Source organism: Lissotriton vulgaris, unplaced genomic scaffold, assembly GCF_964263255.1.
Source record: "Lissotriton vulgaris unplaced genomic scaffold, aLisVul1.2 SCAFFOLD_1229, whole genome shotgun sequence".
In the NCBI taxonomy this organism is placed as follows: Eukaryota; Metazoa; Chordata; class Amphibia; order Caudata; family Salamandridae; genus Lissotriton; species Lissotriton vulgaris.
Window position 1 is genome coordinate 211,655 of NW_028254669.1, and position 25,008 is coordinate 236,662.

At 49.4% G+C, this 25,008-nt stretch overlaps 1 protein-coding gene across 1 annotated transcript in view; it reads left to right on the forward strand.

Moving 5' to 3' along the window:
* Positions 1 to 25,008, forward strand: part of LOC147659471 (dynein axonemal heavy chain 5-like) — a 566,399-nt gene that overhangs the window by 124,503 nt on the left and 416,888 nt on the right. Inside the window, exon 4 of the mRNA XM_086951731.1 lies at positions 12,581 to 12,760. Coding sequence (XP_086807857.1) covers positions 12,581 to 12,760 — 180 coding nt within the window. The remainder of the gene's footprint in view (positions 1 to 12,580; positions 12,761 to 25,008) is intronic.

Sequence of the window (25,008 nt, forward strand, 5' to 3'; positions counted from 1 at the left end):
CTGGCGCTCCAAAGCGCCCGCGGTACTCCCGGCAACGGCGATCACAAAATGGCTCCCGGGGCTCACGGTCCTCCCCGGCTCGGTGGACAATCACCAGTCACCGCAGATTCCTGCATCTTCAAGCAGTGCCCGCCGGCCAGCCAGCGCTCTGGAGGCAGCGGACACCGAGGCAGCCAGAGATGACTTCCATAGTCAGCAGGTGAGGCCATTCTTCGATCGGGGGAATGCGGAGATGAGCAGCGTTTAAAAACTAGGCAACATTAAAAATGATATCATCAGTGAGCAGTTGTAAAAACAGGAAGGCAGGTCGGGCTTGTTTGAATTATCGGGACTTTAGAAGGGGAACATTATAGGCTTTCTTGGGAATTTCAAAGTATCTACAAAACATAAAGTGCACAGCGTCTTGTGAAGACACCTGGTTGCAGCTGCAGGGTGCTAATAAGTGTACATCCTGTCAGCTTAGTGGGGATGCTAGCAGCTGAGACAACAAGTTTACCTCAACCTGGTGTGCAGATACCGAGCATAGTTTGAGGTTACAATGGTGAGTTAAGGCTCTGTGAATTGGATGATTTTCATCAACACATACCCTCATCCCGACATATTCTGGAGAGCCACATGCTCAATTTGTAATCTCTGTTTCAAAAAAGTTTCACTAACCGAAGTGCAGTTGATGCTTTAACAATCCCTCTTGGATTAGTAAACAGCTCACCCCTTCCTAGACTCTGCAATATTATTTTGATATAATTAAACCACTTGGGGTCCAATTCACAGAACTAACTTAAGACAAAATCCTAAACTTACTACCATTTTTGTATTCACAGAAGGCACTTACTCATTTTGGTATTCACAGAAGGCACTTACTCATTTCGATATTCACAGAAGTACCTGCTCCCAGGACACCCCCGCACCGCACGGCCACCAGCTGCAGCATGTGCCCTCCTTCCGCTGCTGCACTCAGCCTCGCTGAGCCTGCCGCCACAACCCCGCCCCCCGCTGCCCGAGCGGGATCGCATCCTCTGCCTGACTGTTGTCGTGTGATTCTGATTTTATCCCCAGTGCCCTCTGTGATTTTTCGTGCTCATTGTATTGTATTTCTCCAGTGTTCCCTGTTGTAATTTATACCTTTTTCCCCTTGTTGTTGTTCTCCCTGCGCCCCTGTGCCCCCGCCCCGCTCCCCGCTTCCCGCCGCCATACTCGCGGCCACACCCCCTTTTCTTTCTGTACCCTCCCCGCTCCCGCCTCCTCCCTCCCTCCCACTTGGCCATAAATGGCGACCGTGCGGCGCAGGTGAGTGTGACCTGCTCCCAGGACACCCCCGCATCGCACGGCCACCAGCTGCAGCGTGTGCCCTCCTCCCGCTGCTGCACTCAGCCTCGCTGAGCCTGCCGCCATGACCCCGCCCCCCGCTGCCCGAGCGGGATCGCATCATCTGCCTGACTGTTGTCGTGTGATTCTGATTTTATCCCCAGTGCCCTCTGTGATTTTTCGTGCTCATTGTATTGTATTTCTCCAGTGTTCCCTGTTGTAATTTGTGCCTTTTTCCCCTTGTTGTTGTTCTCCCTGCGCCCCTGTGCCCCCCGCCCCGCTTCCCGCCGCCGTACTCGCGGCCACGCCCCCTTTTCTTTCTGTACCCTCCCCGCCTCCCAGCTCCTCCCTCCCTCCCACTTGGCCATAAATGGCGACCAGGCGTACGCGCAGCGTGCACACGCAGCGGGCGCGCCGATTGTGCGCCGAAGGCGCGCCACAGGTAAGCCCGTCTGCGCCCGTCCGTGCCTGGGCCGCGCCCAGTGCCAGGACCCCTGGCCCCCACCAACGCAAGACGACCCGACTGACCTACGACGCCACCGAACTCTACGCACTCAACGCCGGTAGAATCCCGGACTGCTATCGAGCCACCCCGAGACGCACCCACGGACCCTTCTGCTGCCACTCCTGCAAGTTCACCTGCATTCGGACCTGCACCACACCAGCACCGACCAAGCCGAACTCCAGCAGCAACCACCTCAAGTGCATCCTGATCAACACCCGCTCCATCCACAGACAATCCGTCGAGCTCTGGAACCTGCTCGACACCACAGCCCCAGACGTCGCCTTCCTCACGGAAACCTGCCTCCTCACCGCCCGACATCGCCATCGCCATCCCGGACGGCTACAAGATCATCCGGAGGGACCGCATCAAACCAGACAGGAGGAGGCATCGCCATCGTCCAGAGAAACACCATCCGCATCACGACCAACACCAACGACACCCTCGCACCCGCCGAACACCTGCACTTCCAGATCCACATCAACCCCAAGACCACCCTCCGGGGCACCCTCATCTACAGACCCCCGGGACCACGCACACAATTCAGCGAAGACATCGCCGACTTCATCAGCCCGCACGCCCTCCCCTCCGCTGACTACATCCTCCTCGGGGACCTCAACTTCCACCTGGAGAACAACAACGACCGCAACATCACCACCCTGCTGGACAACCTAGCCAACCTCGGTCTCAAGCAACTGGTGACCACCCCCACCCATTACGCCGGACACACAGTTGACTCCTTCTTCTCATCCAGCAAGGACATCGCCTTCAGCCACGCCACCGGACTCCACTGGACGGACCACAGCTGCGTCCACTTCAGCTTCAGCAGGACCACGATCCACCACCACCAGCAACAGGTTTCACGCAGAAGCTGGAACAAGATCACAGCCGACCAGCTTGCGACCTCCCTGAGCATGAACCCTCCCACCAGCGCAACGAACCCAAGCCAGGCGGCCACCAACCTCACAAAGTGGATCAGCAACTGCGCAGACGACCTCGCCCCTCTGAAGACCCCGCCTAGCAGACCCGGCAGCAAGAAAGCCCCATGGTTCACCGACAAACTCAAGAGCTCCAAGAAGAACTGCCGAGCCTTCGAGAAAGTCTGGCGCAAAGACCCAACACCGAACAACATGACTGCCCTCAAGCTCACCACCCGAAAACACCACCAACTGATCCGCGCCACCAAGAAAACTGCATTCAAGGAACGACTGGACAACAACGCACACAACAGCAAGGAACTCTTCAACATCGTTAAAGAGCTCTCCAACCCCAATGCCGGAAACAACGACATCACCCCTTCGCAGGACCTCTGCAACTCCCTCACCTCCTACTTCCACAACAAGATCGCGGACATACACAACAGCTTCAGCTCTCAACCGACGCACGCCACGACTGAACCACCACCCCCCACCACCACCCTCCGCGCCTGGACCCCGATCAGCACCGAAGACACCATCCACACGATGAACTCCATCCACTCCGGATCTCCGACCGACCCCTGCCCCCACCACGTCTTCAACAAGGCCGACGCTGTCATTGCACCCCACCTGCGGGACATCATCAACACCTCCTTCGACACCGCCACCTTCCCAGAGAGCTGGAAGCACGCCAAACTCAGCGCTCTACTAAAGAAGCCATCAGCCGACCCCACCGACCTCAAGAACTACCGCCCCATCTCGCTGCTCCCGTTTCCTGCTAAAGTCATCGAGAAGACCATCAACAAGCAGCTGGCCGCCTTCCTCGAGACTAACGGATCCCTCGACCTCTCGCAGTCTGGCTTTCGGGCCAACCACAGCACCGAGACCGCCCTGATCGCAGCTACCGATGACATTCGAGCCCTGCTCGACAACGGAGAAACAGCGGCCCTCATCCTCCTAGACCTCTCCGCGGCCTTCGACACTGTCTGCCACCGTACCCTAGTACAGCGCCTCAGCAACGTCGGAATCCAGGAGAAGGCACTGGAATGGATCACCTCATTCCTCGCCGGAAGGACACAGAGAGTCCGCCTCCCCCCGTTCAGATCAGAAGCCACCGAAGTCATCTGCGGCGTTCCTCAAGGCTCCTCACTCAGCCTAAACCTCTTCAACGTCTACATGACCCCCCTCGGAGACATCGCACGCCGACACAACCTCAACATCATCTCCTACGCCGACGACACCCAGCTGATCCTCTCCCTCACCAACGACCCCGCCACCGCCAGAACCAACTTAAACGAAGGAATGAAAGAAGTAGCCGAGTGGATGATGAACAGCCGCCTGAAACTGAACTCAGACAAGACGGAAGTCCTCATCCTGGGATCTTCACCCTCCGCCTGGGACGACTCCTGGTGGCCCCCCGCCCTGGGCTGCGCACCCAAACCAACAGACCACGCACGCAACCTAGGCTTCATCCTGGACTCCTCACTCTCCATGACCAGACAAGTCAACGCCGTCTCCTCGTTGTGCTTTAACATCCTGCGCATGCTACGTAAGATCTTCCGGTGGATCCCCACCAAGACCAGGAAGACGGTCACCCAGGCCCTCGTCACCAGCCGTCTGGACTATGGCAACTCTCTCTACGCCGGAACCACCGCCAAAATCCAGAAGAGACTCCAGCAGATCCAGAACACCTCAGCACGACTCATCCTGGACATCCCCCGTCACAGCCACGTCTCCGGACACCTGAGAGATCTGCACTGGCTCCCTGTCAACAAGAGAATCACCTTCCGTCTCCTCACCCACGCACACAAAGCCCTGCACAACCAAGGACCAGCATACCTCAACAGCCGCCTCAACTTCTACGCTCCCACACGCCTTCCCCGATCGACCAACCACGCCCTCGCTGCCGTCCCCCGGATCCGAAGAGCCACCACAGGAGGAAGGTCCTTCTCCTACCTGGCCGCCAAGACTTGGACCTCCCTCCCGACCCACCTCCGCCTGACCCAGGACCACCTCGCCTTCAGGAAGCAGCTCAAGACCTGGCTGTTCGAGCAGTAGCAGACTCCCCCCCCCCCCCCCCCCTTCCCCAGCGCCTTGAGACCCTCCGGGTGAGTAGGAGTCCTAACTTTAGGACTCCTAAATGCCTTCTGTGAATACTGAAAGTCTTAAAGTTAGGATTTTTCTCAGTTTAGGAGTAGTAAAGTTAGGACTCCTAACTTTAAGACTCCTAAATGCCTTCTGTGAATACGGAAAGTCTTAAAGTTAGGATTTCTTTCAGTTTAGGAGTAGTAAAGTTAGGACTCCTAACTTTACTACTCCTAAACTGAGAAAATCCTAACTTTAAGACTTTCGGTATTCACAGAAGGCATTTAGAAGTCCTAAAGTTAGGACTCCTAACTTCTGTGAATACCAAAATGAGTAAGTGCCTTCTGTGAATACCAAAATGGTAGTAAGTTTACGATTTTGTCTTAAGTTAGTTCTGTGAATCGGGCCCAGTGTGCATGGTCAAGGGAAATACATTCAAGCAGAACCTCATTGTTTAGCTGGTCCAGATATCAACACAACATAATAGTGGATGAAGGGCTATTGTGTCTGTGAGTTAGTTAACCCCTAGTTCTTTGTGGTTTATATAGGAGGGTATACATTGGGGGACCAAAGAAGACTTCTTAAAATGTGTTTTCTACCAACTGTATGGAATCATGCTTCGTGTATCCCTAGATACCACTCCCATAGGAGGCTTTTGAAACACATTTTGCCAAATAAACTTGCAACAGCTCCCTTAACGGTCTCCTGCCCAGTCTTGAAGCAAACCTTCAAACTGCGGCATTGGTCATGATGAGGTCAGACTTTTTTCCATGTAGCAGGGGGCTCCAACACAACATGTTCAGATGTGACGCCCAGGTACAAAAAAGCTTTAACCCTCGATATGGTCTGGGTTCCCAACCTTGCGGTCTTAGTTTTTGCAGAGGCGGGTACCACCACAATCACCTAGGATTTGCCACTGTTGATTCTTAGATCTAGCTCCTCCATAAAGCCTGCAAAATCATTTAGAAGGGCTAGAAGACCCCTGTTGGTCTTTGCCATTAAAACTGTTCATCAGCATAAAGCAGAACTGGTAGCGACTGAGCTCCTATCTGTGGGTAGTCTACTCCCGCTTTCACCAGAACCTGTTCAAGCTTATTAATATACAGTGTGAACAGGAAAGGTGCCAGGATGCATCCCTCCCTGACTCCCCTTCTTGTTTTAATGCTACGTTTACAATGTGATTGGTTGGAGTATCTGACGGCTACTACAGTGTGGACGTGACGATCTCTCAAGAAATAAACTATATCTCGGTCAAACCTCATGTTTAAAATGATCCTGCACAGTTGTCATGGTTTACCCAGTCAAAGGCTGATGTAAGATCCATAAAGGCAAGTTGCATAGAGGCCTTACAAGCCACTGTAAATTTGGATGGGACCATGTATAAATTAAGGCACTGATCCATAGTTGATCTGCCAGACCTGAATCCATACTGGAGATCAGATATGGTGTTGTGTTCTGCAGCCCAAGACGATAATCTATTCAAACGGATACATCCTGAAACCTTAATTACAGAGTCAATCAGAGAGACTAGTCTGTAACATTGGGTGGTTTCCCTGTCACTATTTTTTAAAACTGGGACCATGATGAAGGTAGCCCCGGAGACAGAGGGGCCCACACTAACTGGATTATTTAATGTGTTCGTCAAACCCTGAGCCCCAGTGTCACTGTCACTCAGATAGAGATCGGGTGGGATCCCATCAGGCCCTGTGGCCTTGTTTTTATTCAGGCCTAGTATTCCCTTCTTCACTTCATCCGTGAACACCAGAAACAAAGTTTGTATCAGGGGCTGCAAGTCTGCCCGGTTTACCATATCAGACCCACTGTTATAGACCCCTTCAAAATGGGAAATCCAGCACTCTGCATCAATATGAAGCATTAAGAAGGATGTGTTGTATGGTGCATAGCTGGTTGATAATACCTCAGAATTTAGAGCTGTTCTTGAAGCAGCTAGGGTCACGAAGTCTGTACCAGGCTGCATCCCTTATAGCGTTTTTTTTTTGTCTGCTAACTTCAAGCTTATCATTTCAATGGCATACCACCACATTAGCAGGATCTCTGGGGTTAGCTTTTAAGGCCCTTTATAAGTCTGTAGAAGCTTAGGAGCACCCTCTATCGAGCCATTTGGGTACGGCTATGTATTTAGCACCTACAGGGCAACTAAGACACTCTAATATTGTTTGTGCGAAAATTGAAAAAGTTCCCCAAACCTCCCATGGTCTAGAAACATTATCCAGCCAGGTTGAGAGCTCATTTGGATAACTAGTCAACAGATTCTGTCCCTGAGGCGCTCAGCAGATACCCGAGTCTACTTGAGTCTTCCACCCTGACTGGTTGGCTTAAAAACACCACTGGTCCTATGAGTATTTAACTTATCTACCTGCCCCCAGCAGAAAGATATACAGATCACTAAAAGTACTGCGGTCAATTTTAACTTCGGTCAATTTTAACTTCTGAAATCTTGCGATAGATGGGCGATGAATCAAAAATTAAATCTATGACCGAGGCACTCCTCCTGCCTGTAAAAGTCAGGTTGATCTCCCCCAAATTGGAGTGGGCAAGTTTATCGAGTGAGAAGGTGAGATCATTCTAATTTAAGATGTGATTTAGAAGGTTCCCCTGTGTGGTATGATCCATATGTAACCCCCTTCAAAAGTAGACATCTCTTAAGCTTGGTGGGTGGGTCTAATGGGTTCTCACACAAGTGGCCAGTATTATGTGTGGTTCCGCCCATTTGGTGCCATCCAGCTTGATGAGGAAATAATCCAAATTGTACAGGCTGTGCATGTCTTGTTGAGATGTTTTATCACTGTAAAAATCTAACAACAACATTTGTGGGGCACCCACAAAGAGAAGTAATAAGGCTTGTAAAGTGGGAACCCCTGTAGAAAGTACCTCTACATCACCTTGTATAGTGAGAGACATAAGAATAATCAATCCTCCCTTGTCCCGACCTGAACTGGAATAACTTACAGGGGTAAAGACTGACCCCCTCCATCAAGCTATTAGTGGTAGCCCACGTCTCTTGCAGATAAATCACTCCATAATGATTAACATAGTTAAGCCAATTCTAGTCATTAAATGTTGCTACAAGACCCACATTGCTCCAACTGATAGTTAAGTGTATTCAATTTGGAAAGAGCAGTTGCATAAAAACAAGCACACATATCTGCCCTGTACAAGCACACACCTTCATTAGATAGACCCGGGGTTTCAGCCAATGTGAATGGCTATCCTATGTTCAGGCAGAATTAACATTTACATACAGGGAATTCATTTGGAAATGAAGTTGCCAGTGAGGTTCGGCGAAATCGCAGCTGTCTCCTGGACTCTGCAATACTCCCATACTATTTGGGATACGGGCACGCAAGTGCTGCCTCAGTGCCCGGAGGAGGCCCGGGCCGTTCTGTCCCAAGCGGTGGCAGATGGGAGAGACTCAGCAAAATTCACGATTCAATGTGGATTTGATACCACCGACTCACTGGGCAGAACGACTGCCACGTCTGTAGCCCTTCAGCGCTACGCCTTTTTGAGGAGGTCTGGCTTTTCGCGGGATTTGCAGTCAACATTGCTGGACATGCCCTTTGATGGCCGTCGTCTTTTAGATGACAAGGCAGACCCGATGCTGGAGCGCTTTAAGGATTCTTGAGCTTTGGCCAGATCCTTGGGCCTCTCCGCATCTTCACATCCACCACAGTCTGCCTTTCGGCCCTTTTGTGGCTATGGAAGGGGCACTCCACCACGTCTGGCTCAGCCTAGCTACTGGTTCATGCAAGCTACTTAGCCTCTGAATGGTTGTGGACATGGGACCAAGCAACCTTGCGGGTCGGGGAGCCAGCGGACGGGCCAGTCCACCCTTTCTCCCCCTGCAGCAGCCTCCAAAGCCTCCATGGCCGACCTTTCAGCGCCATCCACGGCCAGTGGGTGGCAGGATTCAGCATCATCTCCCCCACTGTCAATCCATCACGCTGGGCAGGTGGGTTTGGGACTCCCTCCCTTTTGAGACTGACCCTCCCTCCAGGCCACAGTCTTTCAATGGCATGTCGGAAAATCATTTGGCGATTCTGCACCAGGAAGTTTCAGCTCTCTTGGCCAAGGGAGCTATAGAAAGGATCCCTGCGCCAGAAGTTGGTCATGGTTGTTATTCCCGCTACTTTCTGGTGCCCAAAAACGGCAAAGGCCTGCGTCCTATCCTAGACCTCAGGGGCCCTTAACCGCTTCCTTCGGAAGGTAAAGTTAAAAATGCTCATGTTTGCTCAGGTCCTGTCTGCCCTCGACCGTTGAGACTGGATGTTGGCGTTGGACTTGCAGGATCCCTATTTCCATATCCACATCCTGCCAGCCCTTAGATGCTACCTATGGTAGACCACGAGCATTTTCAGTTCACCGTACTCCCCTTTGGCCTTACCAGTGACCCTCGGGTGTTCACGAAAGTGATGACGGTGGGCGCAGCTCATCTGTGCAGATCAGGGGTTCCAGTCTTCCCTGTCTCGACAACTGGCTTTTGAAGACGTGCTTTCCCCGGACTGTCGTCTCCCACCTCCAGATCACAGCAGACTTCCTGCAATTGCTGGGCTTCACAATAAATGTGCCGAGGTTACAACTGACTCCCTCTCAGTCGCTCCCTTTCATCAGAGCTGTTCTGGACACTGTGCCGTTTCAGGACTATCCACCCGAGCAGCAAGTTTGTGATATGCGAGCTATGATATCAATGTTTCAGCCTCTATCCCGGATTCCGGTGAGAATGACCCTGAGGCTACTGGGCCTCATGGTCTCCTGCATCCTATTGGTGGATCATGCCAGGTGGCATATGCCGGCTCTGAAGTGGGACCTGAAGTTCTACTGGGCGCAGCAACAGGGGAATCTTTCCGACTTCGTCCAGATCTCTGAGGGAACTGCACATCAGCTGCAGTGATGGATAAGGGACCTGGATTAGGTCAGAGGCAGATCCCTCTGTCTTCCTCTACTGGATCTAACAGTGGTGACCGATGTGTCACTCTTGGGATGGGGCGGCTATATGGGAGAGGTGGTGATCAGAGGATTCTGGTCTCCGGCGGAGTTCGGGCTTCAAATCAACCTTTTGGAGCTCTGGGCGATCCACCTGGCATCGAAGGAATTCCTTCCCTCCCTCAAGGGGAAGTAGTGCAGGTGTTTACAGACAACACCAACACCATGTTATACTGCAACAAACAGGGAGGGGTCATGGACCATATGTCAATAGGCTCTTCGCCTTTGCACATGGCTGGAACATTAGGGCATGACCCTGGTGGTTCAACACAAGGCAAGTTCTCTGAATGGTCGACAAACTCAGCCGTCGTTACCTGGTAGATCACAAATGGCATCTTCACTCGAAGGTCGTGCAAGGTCTTTTTCAGCGGTTGGGAGAGCCATAGTTAGATCTGTTTGCCACCAGAGAAGGCTCAATGTCAGTACTTTTGCACATTGGAGTTTCCAAGGCGGCACTCGCTCGGCGATACTTTTTGTCGCAAGTGGCACTGCGGCCTTTCCACCTGTACCACTTCTGGTCCGAATGCTGAAGAACCGGGCCAAAATCATTCTTGTTGCTCCGGACTGGGAACAAAGAGTCTGGTACCCTGAGCCCCTAAGTATGGCCATCGATCCTCCGATCAGACTTCTCCTACGAGAGGATCTTCTATTGCAGCAACAGGGGAAGATTGAGTTGCGACAGTTGACAGCTTTTGACCATCTGCACGAAGTCTATAACGTCATCTTGGCAGCCAGGCATCCCTCCACTAAGATGGTATACACCTGTCAATGGAATAGGTTTGTGGCATGGTGCACAGCAAAGGCTGTGGATCCCTCTCTGCCCCTCTTTCAGAGTTTCTCTTGTTCATCCTTTCTTTGGCCCCCTAGGGCTTTGCTTTAGGAACTCTAAAAGGCTACCTTGCAGCTATTTATGCTTTTCTTTTCTTCAGCTACCAGACCAGCCCTCCTTATTCAAGTCCCCTATTGTAAACAGATTCTTTAAGGGCATTATTCCTCTCTGTCCTCCATCCCCTTTCATAATGCCCAGTGGGACTTGAACCTTGTCGTAACTTACCTTATATGCTCTCTCCACAACTGTCCTCTTAGGCTCCTGACTCTGAAGACTGCCTTTCTTGTCACCATCACCTCTGCTCGCAGGGTGAGTGAGCTTCAGGCTCTTTCTTCTAAGCCCCCTTTCCTTTATGTGCATCTGGACATAATGGTGCTTAGGCCGAGACCCTGGTTCCTTCTTAAAGTAGTTACACCTTTTCACATAGGACAAACTATCACTTTATCCACCTTTTTCCTACCTCTGCACCCTTCCAAGGAGGAGGAGAGACTCCACCATCTGGACCCAAAACTGCGTTCTTCTTTTACCTTGACCACACAAAAAATGTCTGGGTGGATGATCAACTCTTCGTTGGTTATGGGGGTGCCAAGAAAGGTCAGGCTGTCCAAAAGCGTACCCTCTCTCGATGGGTTGTCCTTTGCATCAAAATCTGTTACGCTTTAGCGAAAAAGGAACCTCCAGTGGGGCTGCGTGCTCATTACTCTAGGACTACGGCAGCAACTACTGCATCTGCCAGGGGGCAACGTGGGCCTTTATGCACACGTTCATCAGACATTACTGCCTGGACAGTTAAGTCCAGAGTGACAGCTTTTTTACCCATTCTGTCCTCCAGGACTTTCTGGTGTGAATTTGGTTCGCAGACCCTCCTCCAGGGTTGGTATTGCTGGGTTATCTATTCTAAGGTAAGGAATCTATAACTAACTGTGTCTTTCAGATGAACAAGTTGCTTATCCTTCAGTAATGATGTATATGTAAGATAAGTAACTTGTTCATTTTTTCTAGCCATTGTCTCTTTTGTTCCTGAAATGTTTATTTTTTATTGTAAGTGTGCATTGTTCAGAGTATCCATAGATATTTGGTATTTCAACACAGATGTTATCCATTGTCTCTTTTAATCCAGTGATAACATGTAGTATTCCCATCTAAAAGGGTGATAGTAGGCCTGGGGAAAAGGGGAAGAGATTTAGGGCCTGATATACATATATTTGCGGTAGGTATAATCTGTCTCATTGGCGATGGAGTATTCTTACTGCCAATATAATGGTCCACCCACCAAATTTAGATGCAGACGGACCATAGTTTGGCCACGGCAGAGACTTCTCTTTCAGCTAAATGGCTATATGTCAGCCTGTCCAATTTATATGAGTGGACATATAGCCATGTTTTACTGCCCGTCACCCCCAAGAAAATCCAGGCATTGAGGGGCAGTAAAAAAATAAAAATGCTCCCCTCGCCGTGGGACATGTCACCCATGGTGAGGAGGGCATTGTTTTTTTTATTTTCAAAAAGAATATCCCTCTTTGGGATTTTCTTTTTGAAAATAAAAAAAACTCAAGTTTGATGACGGTTCTGTCATGTTTACAGAGCTGTGCATCACACTTAAAAAAGCAATGACAGGAACGGCCGTGACCGTAGTTCCTGCCATTGCTTTAAAAAACTCGCCACTTGGCAGCCATTGCTAAAATTGGCTGGTAGGGACTCTGTTCGGGTAACGGTGTACGGATAATATACTCTATTGCCCTGACGAAGTTAACCCCATCCACCTAAAAATAAATTAGGTCCTTAATTTGGTGTGCAAAAAAAAAGATATTTGGGAAATAAGATGTCGGGCAAAATGAATGGTTTAGGCCTGTAGTGCAAAGGATGAGTAACCATACAATAAGGAAAACGTCTTTGTGTACACTGACAATCATTTTGTTTTATGATTATTTCCCCCAGCAATTTCCTAAAGATTCAATCAACGAGGAAGTGGTCGAGTTATTACTTCCTTACTTTGAAATGGGCGACTACAATATTGAGACAGCAAAACGTGTGTGCGGAAATGTAGCTGGACTTTGTTCATGGACTAAGGCTATGGCGTCCTTTTTTGCCATTAATAAGGAAGTATTACCATTAAAGGTAAGATTTTCTTTTCTGGGCATGATTCACTAGCAGAATATCACCCCTGGAGAACTTACTATTTATAAGTTTGTGGTAGCAGTGCAAATCAAATTACAAAAAACTTTAGATTGAAACCCTAATAGCTAGGAATGGAAGACGATGTTAGTATACAACAGTATGTTAAGCAATATTCTATATATGTTCACTTGATAGACAACTGTTTAGAGAGCTGATGATCCCTTTCCATACTTCTTTAAAGAAACCTCCCTTGCATCATATTTGATTATCTACGTTTTTTTAATCACCTGTGGTGAAATGTGTATTTGTGTTATGCAGCATATATTTAAAATATTTTTGAGATACGCTTTTTGTCAAAAAGTCTATTAACAAATCTGGTTTAGCTTTCAGCTAGCAGGCGCAATTTTTAAATGTGTATATTATATTGAAAATCAGAGCCGCCTCTATTCGGTTAATATTTATTTACATTCAAGAATACATCAAACAATAAATAATACAATATTTAAAAAACGTATTCATCAAATACGGTTTGCGTGCATATCCGGCAGTGTTTTCCTAATTATCACAGCACTATGCACAGAACTAAACAGAGCAGAGGAAGTTGGGAGAGATGGAAAAGATTGGTAAAACAGGATAGCTGGTCTATCCTGTTTAAAATGAATAATACATTGTTTTAAAAAACAAACTCTCGAATGTTTATAGAATAAAAACACATGTAAATTGCTTTGTGCACAGGTTCAATCGCAAGGACCTATTCTGTGATCTTTTACCCACCGACCAGGTGTCGGGTATGCTACCATATAATGTATTGTTCCTAGACAAAAACGAATTGAAATAGAACATTGATGACTGATTGAAACATGCGAGAGATAAAACTGAAAAACAGGGCTTGAGGAGACTAAACTGTACGCAATTTCCTTACCTTCCGTTACTTTAGTACCCTGACTTCACAAAATGTGCTTAAATTCAAGTTTTGTAAATTTTGCAAGTGTAGAATGAATACCTCCTTCGTTCTTACCCAAAATCAGGGCCAACGTTTTTTAGGATGATCTAATCTAATTCAGCCAGCCACTTTCATACGAATAACCAAAAGGCAGACAGTCTAAATTTAAGGCCCTATGTAGGGTGGGTTTGAGCTTAACCCATATAGAATATCATGACTTTTCGTATTTTAATTCAATCCTCAATATACGGGCTATAGTTACATAGTTACAGATAAAAGCTGAGGCTCCTTGAGAAACAACCAACAACAGGCTTCTGAGAATTATATTCTAAAGGCATGGCAGTCCCCATATTCTCAAATACTTGAGCCATAGGTCGCAGCTGAAACACTTTTGCGCTTATATAGTGTGAGCATATCTCCGATGGGACTAGACCCTATTTTAGAAGCAAAAAGGAAAACTTTAACTGTTCAGACTTTAGCGAAATTTGGGGAGCCACTTCTCTTGATTCTTTAATAAGACCCCTATGTAATAAAATGTAGGAATATTCTGATGTATACATCTGCCTTTGGATTCCTCATCTTTTGAATTATGCCAGTGTGCAGCATTCCACAGAAACTTTTCTCCTCAGCTCTCCCAAGTCATGAGGATGTTCAAATGGAATGACTCCGCACGCGACTCCGCGTGAAGTCATTGGAGCCATAAGAAGACCTCGTCGGCGTGCTGATGCATGTTCCCTTTTTTCCTTCAGTGCCGTCAACACGTAGCGTTTTTTTCCCAGGGTCTCCATTTCTGGTAGTTTCTTTGTTGCAAATTGTAGTGACTTTGTAGCCATCGAGGATGACAAATCCCCAAAAGCTATGCAGAAAATGTGGGGACCAGATGTGCTTCAATGACCCCCATGAAGACTGTTTATGGTGTCTTTCGTTGGACCACAACGTTGGGACATGCAATTTGACAAGGACAAGAAGGAGAAAAGGAGGGTTGCAGGCGGCCAAGGACCCGTTCGAAGTCACCGAATCCACATACTTCGAGGTCATCTAGGAAACATAAGAAAAAGCATCGCCATGGTTCTTAGGTCACTCATCGAAGTCTGTGACTCCAAAGTCGGTGTCTCCATGTCCCAGACATCATGGAAGGTCTGAGATCTCTCAGTCTCCTTCATCTACAGGGACTCCAGTCCCATCTCTGAGAGGAATATATGATTTTTCCACGATTACAAGTTCCACGCATGGCATTACCACGCAAATTTTAGTTTGCATGTGTCTTTTCCACGCAGCATTTTACTACGCATGTTTTTACACCGCAATAATCACGTTACGAAACATCTCACGTCCCATTGAAATTTACATAATGATAGTGATAGGCTACATGCAGTACGAAGGAAAAAGATCGATGGTTTTAACAATAAAAAACAACTGATTTCCTTACATTTTATTTTTCTTTTTTTCATAATGCCCTTAATTAATACCTTTATTTTCAAAGTTTAGATTCTTATCTGTCCCCTGTGCGTCTTTCACCATCAGCCCTTTCATCCACCGACCACGGAAACAAGCTTCAAAACACGTCTAGCAAAACTGATAAAGGACTTCTGTTTTGACGGTGAGGCTCTTTCCTCGTTCTTCTAATTTTTTTATTAATATCCGCTTGTTTTTTTGGGGGGGAGACCCCCCACACCCCCCCCAGCCCCCCCAGCTCCCCCCCGCCCCCCAAGCCCACGCAGATCGTAAAGGCAGAAGGAATACCACTCGCGTGGTAAAGACGTTCGTTGAAGGCACCCGCGTTCAAAAGACGTTTGCGTGGTGAGTGACCCGTGGTAAACGTTATGCGTGGTAAGTCCTTCGTGGTAAATGATGTTTCCCCTCTGAGAGCAGTGACTCCACTGGCTCTGAGAGATGCAACGCTTCCACCGTTGCCGAAGTCACCCACTCCACCTTTGGCTCCGGGATCTCCGCCGGCGGCGTGGCCAGAGACAATTTTAGTGCCTCTCCGAGCAGCTTCAGAGACCGTAATACCAGATCCGATGTGTCTTGCCTTCCCGACTCAGGGTTTGAATCTGTCGCAATTTTTGAATGCAATGTTTGCCTTGTTGTAGCAAACCCTACTGGTGTGCCTGTTGGCCTCATGGGCCCGTGGGCATATTCCCTGGGAGGTTTGCCATCTCACTTTCCTCAGGCACCTCTCATGTGTTTAATGCCTTTTGCTCCAGGGAGTTGTCTCCCTCTAATGTTGAGATTTTCAATGCTGTTGCATTCTTTGGAGAGGCGAGTACCGCTGGCTGGTTTTTACCCAGCTCCATCTGGTTCCGAACTGGCGCTGAATCAACCTCGACTGGCATCAACTGTTCCTCTAGACCTCCCTTTGACACTGATCCCGAAGTTACCGGCGCCGCATATGGCATCACCGATGCCTGTTCCAAAGATGAGGTCTCGGAGAGAGGCACAAGGACTATTGAAAGAGGAAGAGTACCAGGAGGAGCATGGGCACCTCTACTGAATGGGAGTTTTTATCTCCAGAAGGGTCTGCCGACGCAGGAGGTGACCACTTATCATGCTGTGTTCAGGAAGGCTGCAGATCTCTTGGTATTGCCTCTTCCTACAGCGCAGTTAAAGTCTAATATCCTGACAGAGGTGCTCCATTCTCTTTCCTCTATTTCATAGCCTTTTCTTCCCCTTAATGAGGCTTTGACAGAGCCAATTTTTGATGTCTGGCAAAAGCTGATGTCTGCTCCAGCAGTTTCCAAGACTGTGGCAATGAGGTATAAGGCGCTCCCCTAGGAAGTTTGCAGGTTCCTTCCCATCTACGCCTGCAGATAGAGAGTCAAAATGCATTGGGCAATCTTCAAAGAAGGTGCTCTCGTCGGGGAGTATGGCCCTCAAGACAACGAATACCACATGCCTTTTGGGTTGCTACATCCACGCCCTCATGAACTCAGCCAGGGAGGCGGTCCTAAAATTGACAGAGGAGGTACAAAGGCATTACTCGAGGTGTTGGAGGATGCCCAAGTTGCTGCCCGCCAGGTTATAGTCTGGTCTCGACACAGCCGATTCAGTAGCCAGAGCGATGGGATTGTCTGTGGCTACTCGGAGGCATGCTTGGTTTTGTAGTTCAAGGTTCTCTCCTGAACCAAGCTACTCTACTGGATCGGCCATTCAATGGACCTCGCCTATTTGGGGCTAATGCAACATCTGTCCTGCAGCACTTTGTAGGCAGTAAAGCCACAGCAAGGTAATTGGGACTTCAGTCTCAGCCCAGGAGCTTTGAACATTTCAGCAAGTTTCATAGCTTTGGGAGGAAAGTGTCCTTTTGTGCCAGGCAGCAGCGCAGCAGCAGCAACAACAGACTAATTCATTATACAGAGCCTATAAGGGAAAGGGCAGAGGCTGCCTGCGGGTTGCTGCGCAAAACAGGTGTCCGCCTCCTCCTCCTACTCTTCTGCCCCTCCAACTCGTACGGCAGGGAAGCAGCTTTAGATCCACCATTCTAGAGCATACTTGTCCTGTGGGAGGATGGGTGTACCGTTTTCTGCAGCATTGGAGGTCTGTTACTACAGATCTCTGGGTGTTGAACATAGTAGAGAATGGGTATGCCCTACCCTTCTGGGTGTTCCCTCCTCCTTTCCCTCCCCGTTAGAACTTGTGCTCAGAAGAGCACCTTCTGCTTCTCCAGCAGGAGGTTCTGTCATTGCTGCAAAAGGGTGCGATCAAGGTGGTTCTGAAGCAGGTAAGGGGTCAAGGATGCTACTCCCAGTACTTCCTGATTCCCAAAAAGGACGGCCGTTTGAGGCCTATCGTCAACCTCAGGGTTTTGAATTTTTATCTCAAACAGGAGAAATTCAAAATATTGAGCCTAGTTTCAGTTCTGCTTGTGCTGCAGAAGGAAGAATGGATGGTGTTGATCGATTTACAGAATGCATATTTTCACATTCCCATCTTGAAGTCACATTGGAACTATCTTGGTTTTATGGTAGGGTCCCAGCACTATCAGTTTGTGGTCCTTCTATTCAGCCTTACTTCCACGCCTGGGGTCTTCATAAAATGTGTTGGCTGTGGTGGCAGCACATCTCAGAGGGTCGGGGATTCCTGTTTTTCACTTTCTGGATGACTGCCTGCTCAAAGCAAAGCTACCAGAGGTGGTGTTGCATCATTAGCAAGTAACCACACAACGGTTGTTAGACTTGGGGTTTTCAGTAAAAGTACCCAAATCTCACCTGTTGCTCTCTCAGCGCAGCCTATTCATAGGGGCTATACCGGACGCACAAGTTACTTACCTTCGGTAACGATATATCTGTAAGAAACAGTAGTTAGTGTTAGATTTCTTACCTTAGAATAACCTCAGGCGTCAGACTGGATCCGGAAAGTTTTGCGTAGCAGTACCCCTGCGCGTCGGTAGGCCTCGTCTGCGGCTTGGCGTCGTTGGCGCCGGGATGACGTCGTCGGAGTACTTAGACGCCGCCCTCACGCGCTGACGTCAGTTCTTATACATAGCTTTTCCGCGCCTGGAACGCAGAGCCATGATAAAAACCAACACTGGTGCCATGAAACTAGGGCCCTAAAAGGGATAAGCCTTAACCCTAGATGTTAGTGTTAGATTCCTTAGCTTAGAATAGATAACCCAGCAATACCAACCCCGATGGTGGGTCTGCGAACCAATGATCACACCAGGAAGTCCTGGAGAACAGAACGGCCGAAAAAGCCATCTGGACTTGGCTGTCCAGGCAGTAGTGTCTAGCGAACGTGTGCATAGCTGCCTGACAGATGTCCTGCAAGGGGACTCCTCGTCCCAGAGTGGAATGGGCACGCAGTCCCACAGGAGGCTTCTTTTTAGCCAGTGAATAACAAGCCTTGATGCACAAAACAGCCTATTGAGTAATAGTTTGTTTGTGCACCGCTCGTCCCTTCTTAGCGCCCACATAACCAACAAAGAGCTGGTCGTCCACCCGGAAATGGCGTGTGTGGTCCAGATAGAATGAGAGCACACGTTTTGGGTCCAAATGGTGGAGCCTCTCTTTCTCTATCGAGGGACGCGGAGGCGGAAAGAAGGTGGGCAAGGTGATGGACTGCCCGATGTGGAAGGCTGTGACTGCCGTGGGAAGGAAAGAGGGATGTGTTCTCAAGACAACTTTGTCCGGATGGACAGAGAGGAAAGGAGGTTTAGAAGATAGAGCCTGGAGCTCACTCACTCTCCCGGCAGAGGTGATGGCAACCAGGAACGCAGAAGACGAAGAGGGCAATTGTGAAGTGGCTCGAAAGGAGCGCACATCAAATAAGTAAGAACAAGGGTCAAGTCCCACTGAGGCATCACGAAAGGAACAGGAGGAAACATGTGAGTGATGCCCTTCAAGAACCTATTTACAACCGGGGACTTGAAAAGGGAAGGCTGATCAGGTAGCCTTAAGAAGGCTGAAATGGCAGAGAGGTAGCCTCTGATAGTTCCCAGAGCGGAGCCCTGCTGGGCAAGAGAAAGAAGAAATAGGAGAACCTCTGAAAGGGGGGCAGAAAGGGGATCCACAGCCTTTGCTGTGCGCCATGCCACAAATTTATTCCACCTGCAGGCGTATACCGATTTTGTGGAGGGACGCCTGGCTGCCAGAATCACATCACAGACTTCAGGAGGCAAGTCAAATGGTCTTAACTGCCACCGCTCAATCTCCACGCATGGAGGTGGAAACTGGACAGGTTCGGGTGGACGACCGTCCCCTGCTGCTGTGACAGAAGATCCTCCCGAAGAGGCAGACGAATCAGGGGATCGACTGACATGCTGAGTAGCTCAGGATACCAGTATCTTCCTGCCCAGTCCGGAGCCACAAGGATGACTTGGGCCCGGTCGCGCCTGATCTTCTTTAGCAGAAGTGGTATAGGCGGAAAGGCGGATAACAGACCGCAGCTCCACTCGCGACAAAAAGCGTCTCCGAGCAAGTGCCGCCTTGGAAATTCCAACGTGCAGAACTGATGACATTGCGCATTCTCTTCTGTGGCGAATAGATCTAACCAAGGCTCTCCCCACTGCTGAAAGAGACCTTGCACCACGTCCGAGTTCAGACGCCATTTGTAATCCATCATGCACCGACGGCTGAGTTTGTCCGCCCTGGTGTTCAGGGAACCTGCCAGGTGTTGAACCACCAGGGTCATGCCCTGATGTTCCAGCCATTGCCAGAGGCGCAGAACCTCCTGACAAAGGGTCCACGACCCCACCCCACCCTGTTTGTTGGAGTACCACATGGCGGTGGTGTTGTCCGTGAACACCTGCACTATACTCCCCGGGACAGAGGGGAGGAATGCTTTCAGTGCAAGTCAGATCGCCCGCAGCTCCAGAAGGTTGATATGGAGCCGGGACTCCGCCGGAAACCAGAGGCCTCTGATCTCCGCCCCTCCCATGTGGCCCCCCAGCCCTGGAGGGACGCATCCGTCACAACTACGTGCTCCGGTTGGGGTAGGGAGAGGGATTTGCAGTTGACCCAATCACGGTCCTTGAGCTACCACTGCAACTGTCCTCCGAGATCAGGACATGGTCAGACAGGTTGCCCTGATGCTGGGCCCACTGAAACTTCAGGTCCGACTGCAGAGGCCGCATCCGCCACCGGGCGTGATGCACCGGAAGGATGCAGGACGCTATCAGTCCCAGAAGCCGCAGCGTCAACCTGACCGAGACTCGGGATAAAGGCTGAAAGATCGGAATCAGAGCCGTAATATCCCAAACCCGCTGTTCGAGAGGAAAAGAAAAAATGGTCAGAGTCTATCGATTCGTGAAAGCAATAAATGTTAAGCAAGTAATTAGTCAAAAATATAAAACCAGACAATGTTATATCCGAAGTGTGCTTACACTATTTATTCCTAAATTTAGCATAGTATAAATCAAGTACCTGGTTCAATTCCATAGGTACCTAGACACAAGAAGTATCTTTACATACAGACACAGGAGATACATTTAATCAATTAAGTCATTGAAACATCTGTACACCAGTGGGTGTTATTCTTATATTGAATACACCGTTCATAAACTTCAAATAGAAAAACCAAACATTTTGCGCCAATTATTTACATGAATGTCGCGCTCAAAGTGATAGAAATAGGGGAATAGTTAAGTGGGATGGGTGTGATAGGAAACAAGTGAGGACTAGGTAAAGGTGGTTGTGACTAGAAGCAATCACAGTGGAATAAAATAAACCCTTTACAGTCTGTAGTTCGATCTGCAGTTCCAATATACACATATACATAGGATTCGTATTACTCTGTAGATTTAATCCTATGATTGGAGATTGGTTGTGATCAGGTCTACGTTTCGACCCCCAGGTTTACAGGGTAGGTTTGATCCTCATAGTGGGGTCTTCATCAGGACGGGGCAAAGCAGGAGCGCCTATGAATAATAATTCTGAATGAGTGTATCATATATTTAAAGAAACTGAAAGGCACACTGCGGAAACACATCAATAAATAAGAAGGGCTTACTTTAACAGAGGCCTTATGTGGCCGTAATGTTAGGACCACCAAGGGTTCCTTTCCTTTAGGGTGGTTACTCCGCCTTTATCTGAAAGGGGAGAGTGAGATTACTAGCCAAACTTATTTAAAGCGTAGCGTACGCATTAATTATCAAAAGGTCCTGAGGGGGTACTTACTGGGATAAAAAGCTTTTCGTCCAAAGGGTTGTTTCTCTTTCATGGTGGTTCACAGCTAATTCGCCGTATATGTGGTCATGTTTCTCGCACCACAAGCGATTCTGAGGACAAAGGAAATCGCCGGTTGTTAAAGGCAGTTGCCTCGGTATGCGGGGCACATTTGTCAAATTACCGGTATTTAATACTTAAAGGTCGGCGCTCGAATGCAGCGCTAGTCATGGGGCTCAAGTTACACAGTGATATTTTGCTCGCATCTGACATTACATATGGGAGCTGGGAGGCGCCGTTATGTATTTCGAGCAATTCTGAAGCAAGGGAAAATTGCCGGCAATTTCCCCTTGCTTCAGAATTGCTCGAAATGCATAACGGCGCCTCCCAGCTCCCATATGTAATGTCAGATGCGAGCAAAATATCACTGTGTAACTTGAGCCCCATGACTAGCGCTGCATTCGAGCGCCGACCTTTAAGTATTAAATACCGGTAATTTGACAAATGTGCCCCGCATACCGAGGCAACTGCCTTTAACAACCGGCGATTTCCTTTGTCCTCAGAATCGCTTGTGGTGCGAGAAACATGACCACATATACGGCGAATTAGCTGTGAACCACCATGAAAGAGAAACAACCCTTTGGACGAAAAGCTTTTTATCCCAGTAAGTACCCCCTCAGGACCTTTTGATAATTAATGCGTACGCTACGCTTTAAATAAGTTTGGCTAGTAATCTCACTCTCCCCTTTCAGATAAAGGCGGAGTAACCACCCTAAAGGAAAGGAACCCTTGGTGGTCCTAACATTACGGCCACATAAGGCCTCTGTTAAAGTAAGCCCTTCTTATTTATTGATGTGTTTCCGCAGTGTGCCTTTCAGTTTCTTTAAATATATGATACACTCATTCAGAATTATTATTCATAGGCGCTCCTGCTTTGCCCCGTCCTGATGAAGACCCCACTATGAGGATCAAACCTACCCTGTAAACCTGGGGGTCGAAACGTAGACCTGATCACAACCAATCTCCAATCATAGGATTAAATCTACAGAGTAATACGAATCCTATGTATATGTGTATATTGGAACTGCAGATCGAACTACAGACTGTAAAGGGTTTATTTTATTCCACTGTGATTGCTTCTAGTCACAACCACCTTTACCTAGTCCTCACTTGTTTCCTATCACACCCATCCCACTTAACTATTCCCCTATTTCTATCACTTTGAGCGCGACATTCATGTAAATAATTGGCGCAAAATGTTTGGTTTTTCTATTTGAAGTTTATGAACGGTGTATTCAATATAAGAATAACACCCACTGGTGTACAGATGTTTCAATGACTTAATTGATTAAATGCATCTCCTGTGTCTGTATGTAAAGATACTTCTTGTGTCTAGGTACCTATGGAATTGAACCAGGTACTTGATTTATACTATGCTAAATTTAGGAATAAATAGTGTAAGCACACTTCGGATATAACATTGTCTGGTTTTATATTTTTGACTAATTACTTGCTTAACATTTATTGCTTTCACGAATCGATAGACTCTGACCATTTTTTCTGTAACTGCTTATACTGACCCAGGTCATAGATTTCTTAGGGTGTACCCCATTGAAATTTACTGTTCGAGAGGAAAAGCCAGAAACTGTGCCGAATCCAGAACTGCTCCGATAAAGAGGAACTCCTGAGAGGGACACAGGTGTGACTTCGGCACATTGATGGAGAACCCCAGCAGATGCAGGAGGTCGGCCATAGTCTGGAGGTGGCTGACGACTGTCTGGGGCGAGCCCGCCTTCAACAACCAGTCGTCGAGATAGGGGAAGACTGACACCCCTAATCTGCGCAAATGAGCTGCGACCACTGCCATCACTTTCATGAACACCCGAGGGGCGCTGGTAAGGCCGAAGGTGAGCACGGTAAACTGAAAGTGCTCGTGGCCTACCATGAACTGCAGGTAACACGGGTGGGCCGGCAGGATGTGAAAATAAGCGTCCTGCAAGTCCAACGCTACCATCCAGTCTCCAGGGTCTAGGGCAGCTAAGACCTGAGCCAAAGTCAGCATCTTGAACTTCTCCTTCCGGAGGAAGCCGTTGACGTCCCGCAGGTCCAATGATAGGGCGTAGGCCTCCTTTGCCCTTCTTGGGAACCAGAAAGTAGTGGGAGTAACAACCACGTCCTACTTCTGGCCCAGGAACACTCTCGACGGCCCCCTTGGCCAAGAGGGCCGTAACTTCCTCTTACAGAAGTTGCAAGTGACCCCCGACACGCGGTGGTACTGCGGTGGCATGGCTGGAGGGGTCACCTCGAAGGGGAGAGATTAGCCCCTTCAGACGATTTGCAGCACCCACCTGTCCGATGTGATGGTGCTCTAGTGGAGGAGGTGATGGCGAACCCTGCCCCCCACTGGCGTTAAATGGGCCTGAAAGCTCGAACTAGGAAGGCTTTGAGGCGGATGCTGTGGGGGTGGATGTGGACTGGCTGCGCCGCTGTCCCCTGGCACCGCCACGGTGGTTACCACATCCGCCGTCTCGCTGGATGTTAGTCTGCGGCCCGTGGCTGGCGAGACGTGATGGGGCGCCCCTTCCTTGGCCACGAAAGAAGCGTAAGGCAGACGTTTGCTGGAGCTGACAGGCTCAAGGACTTGACCGTAGCCCTGGAGTCCTTGAAACGCTTAAGTGCACTGTCTGCCTTATCGCCAAAGAGGCGATGGCCATCAAACGGCATGTCCATGAGTGTGTTCTAGACATCAGCCGAGAAGTTGGCGGACATCGGCCGAGAAGTTGGCGGACCTCCGCCAAGCTTGGCGGCGAACCGCCACCGTCGTTAAAATCACCCTAACTAGAGAGTCCGTGGTATCCAGCCCACATTGAATAGAATACCGTGCTGCATCTCGCCCTTCCACAAGGGCTTGAGCGAGTTTTACTCGGGCCTCCTCCGGGCAATTTGGCAGCACGTCCACGACCGTGTCCCATAGAGAGTGGGTGTAACGGCCCAAAAGGCAAGGGGTGTTGAATGACCGCATCCCCAAACTAAGGGAGGAGAACAGCTTCTTACCAAACTGCTCATACCTTTTGGATTCCCGATCAGGGGGAGCCATCTGGAATGTGGTCTGGGAGTGAGAGGCCTGGATAACCAGACTCTCGGGGTGGGGTGGGTGGACAGGAAACAGGGGTCGCCCGGGGCCGGGCGGTGGCGTCTGGCCACGTTCTGATCTACAGGGGGACCTGTAGCGGGCTTGGACCAAGTGCCCAACAGAACATCAGTAAGGGCCTCATTGAACGGCAGTAGAGGCTCCGAAGAGCTTGCCTGCGGTTTGAGTACCTCGGTTAGGAATATAGTCCTCACGGCCGCGACGGGGAGTTCAAGGGCCAATGCCTTGGCTGCCCTCGCCAACACTACACTGTAAGCAGCCCCCTCCTCTATAGCAACGGTAAGAGGGGAGACAAATCCAGTGTCGGGTGAAGTGTCCAAACCACTGGCCTCCCCTAGTTCATCTGCCCATCCGAAGCCCCCGGCCCGCTTGGGCTCCCTGACGGGACCGCGGGGCCCGAAGGTGCCACTGCGGGACCCGACGGAGGAGAGAGCGACCTCATGGCCATGAGGAAGGCGTCGATCTCCTCCGGCGTTGCATTCAGCCCAGGGACCGGGGGGTATGGAGCTGGACGCGGCGCCTGTGGTTCGGCGGAGCCGCGTGGGCGGTGTCG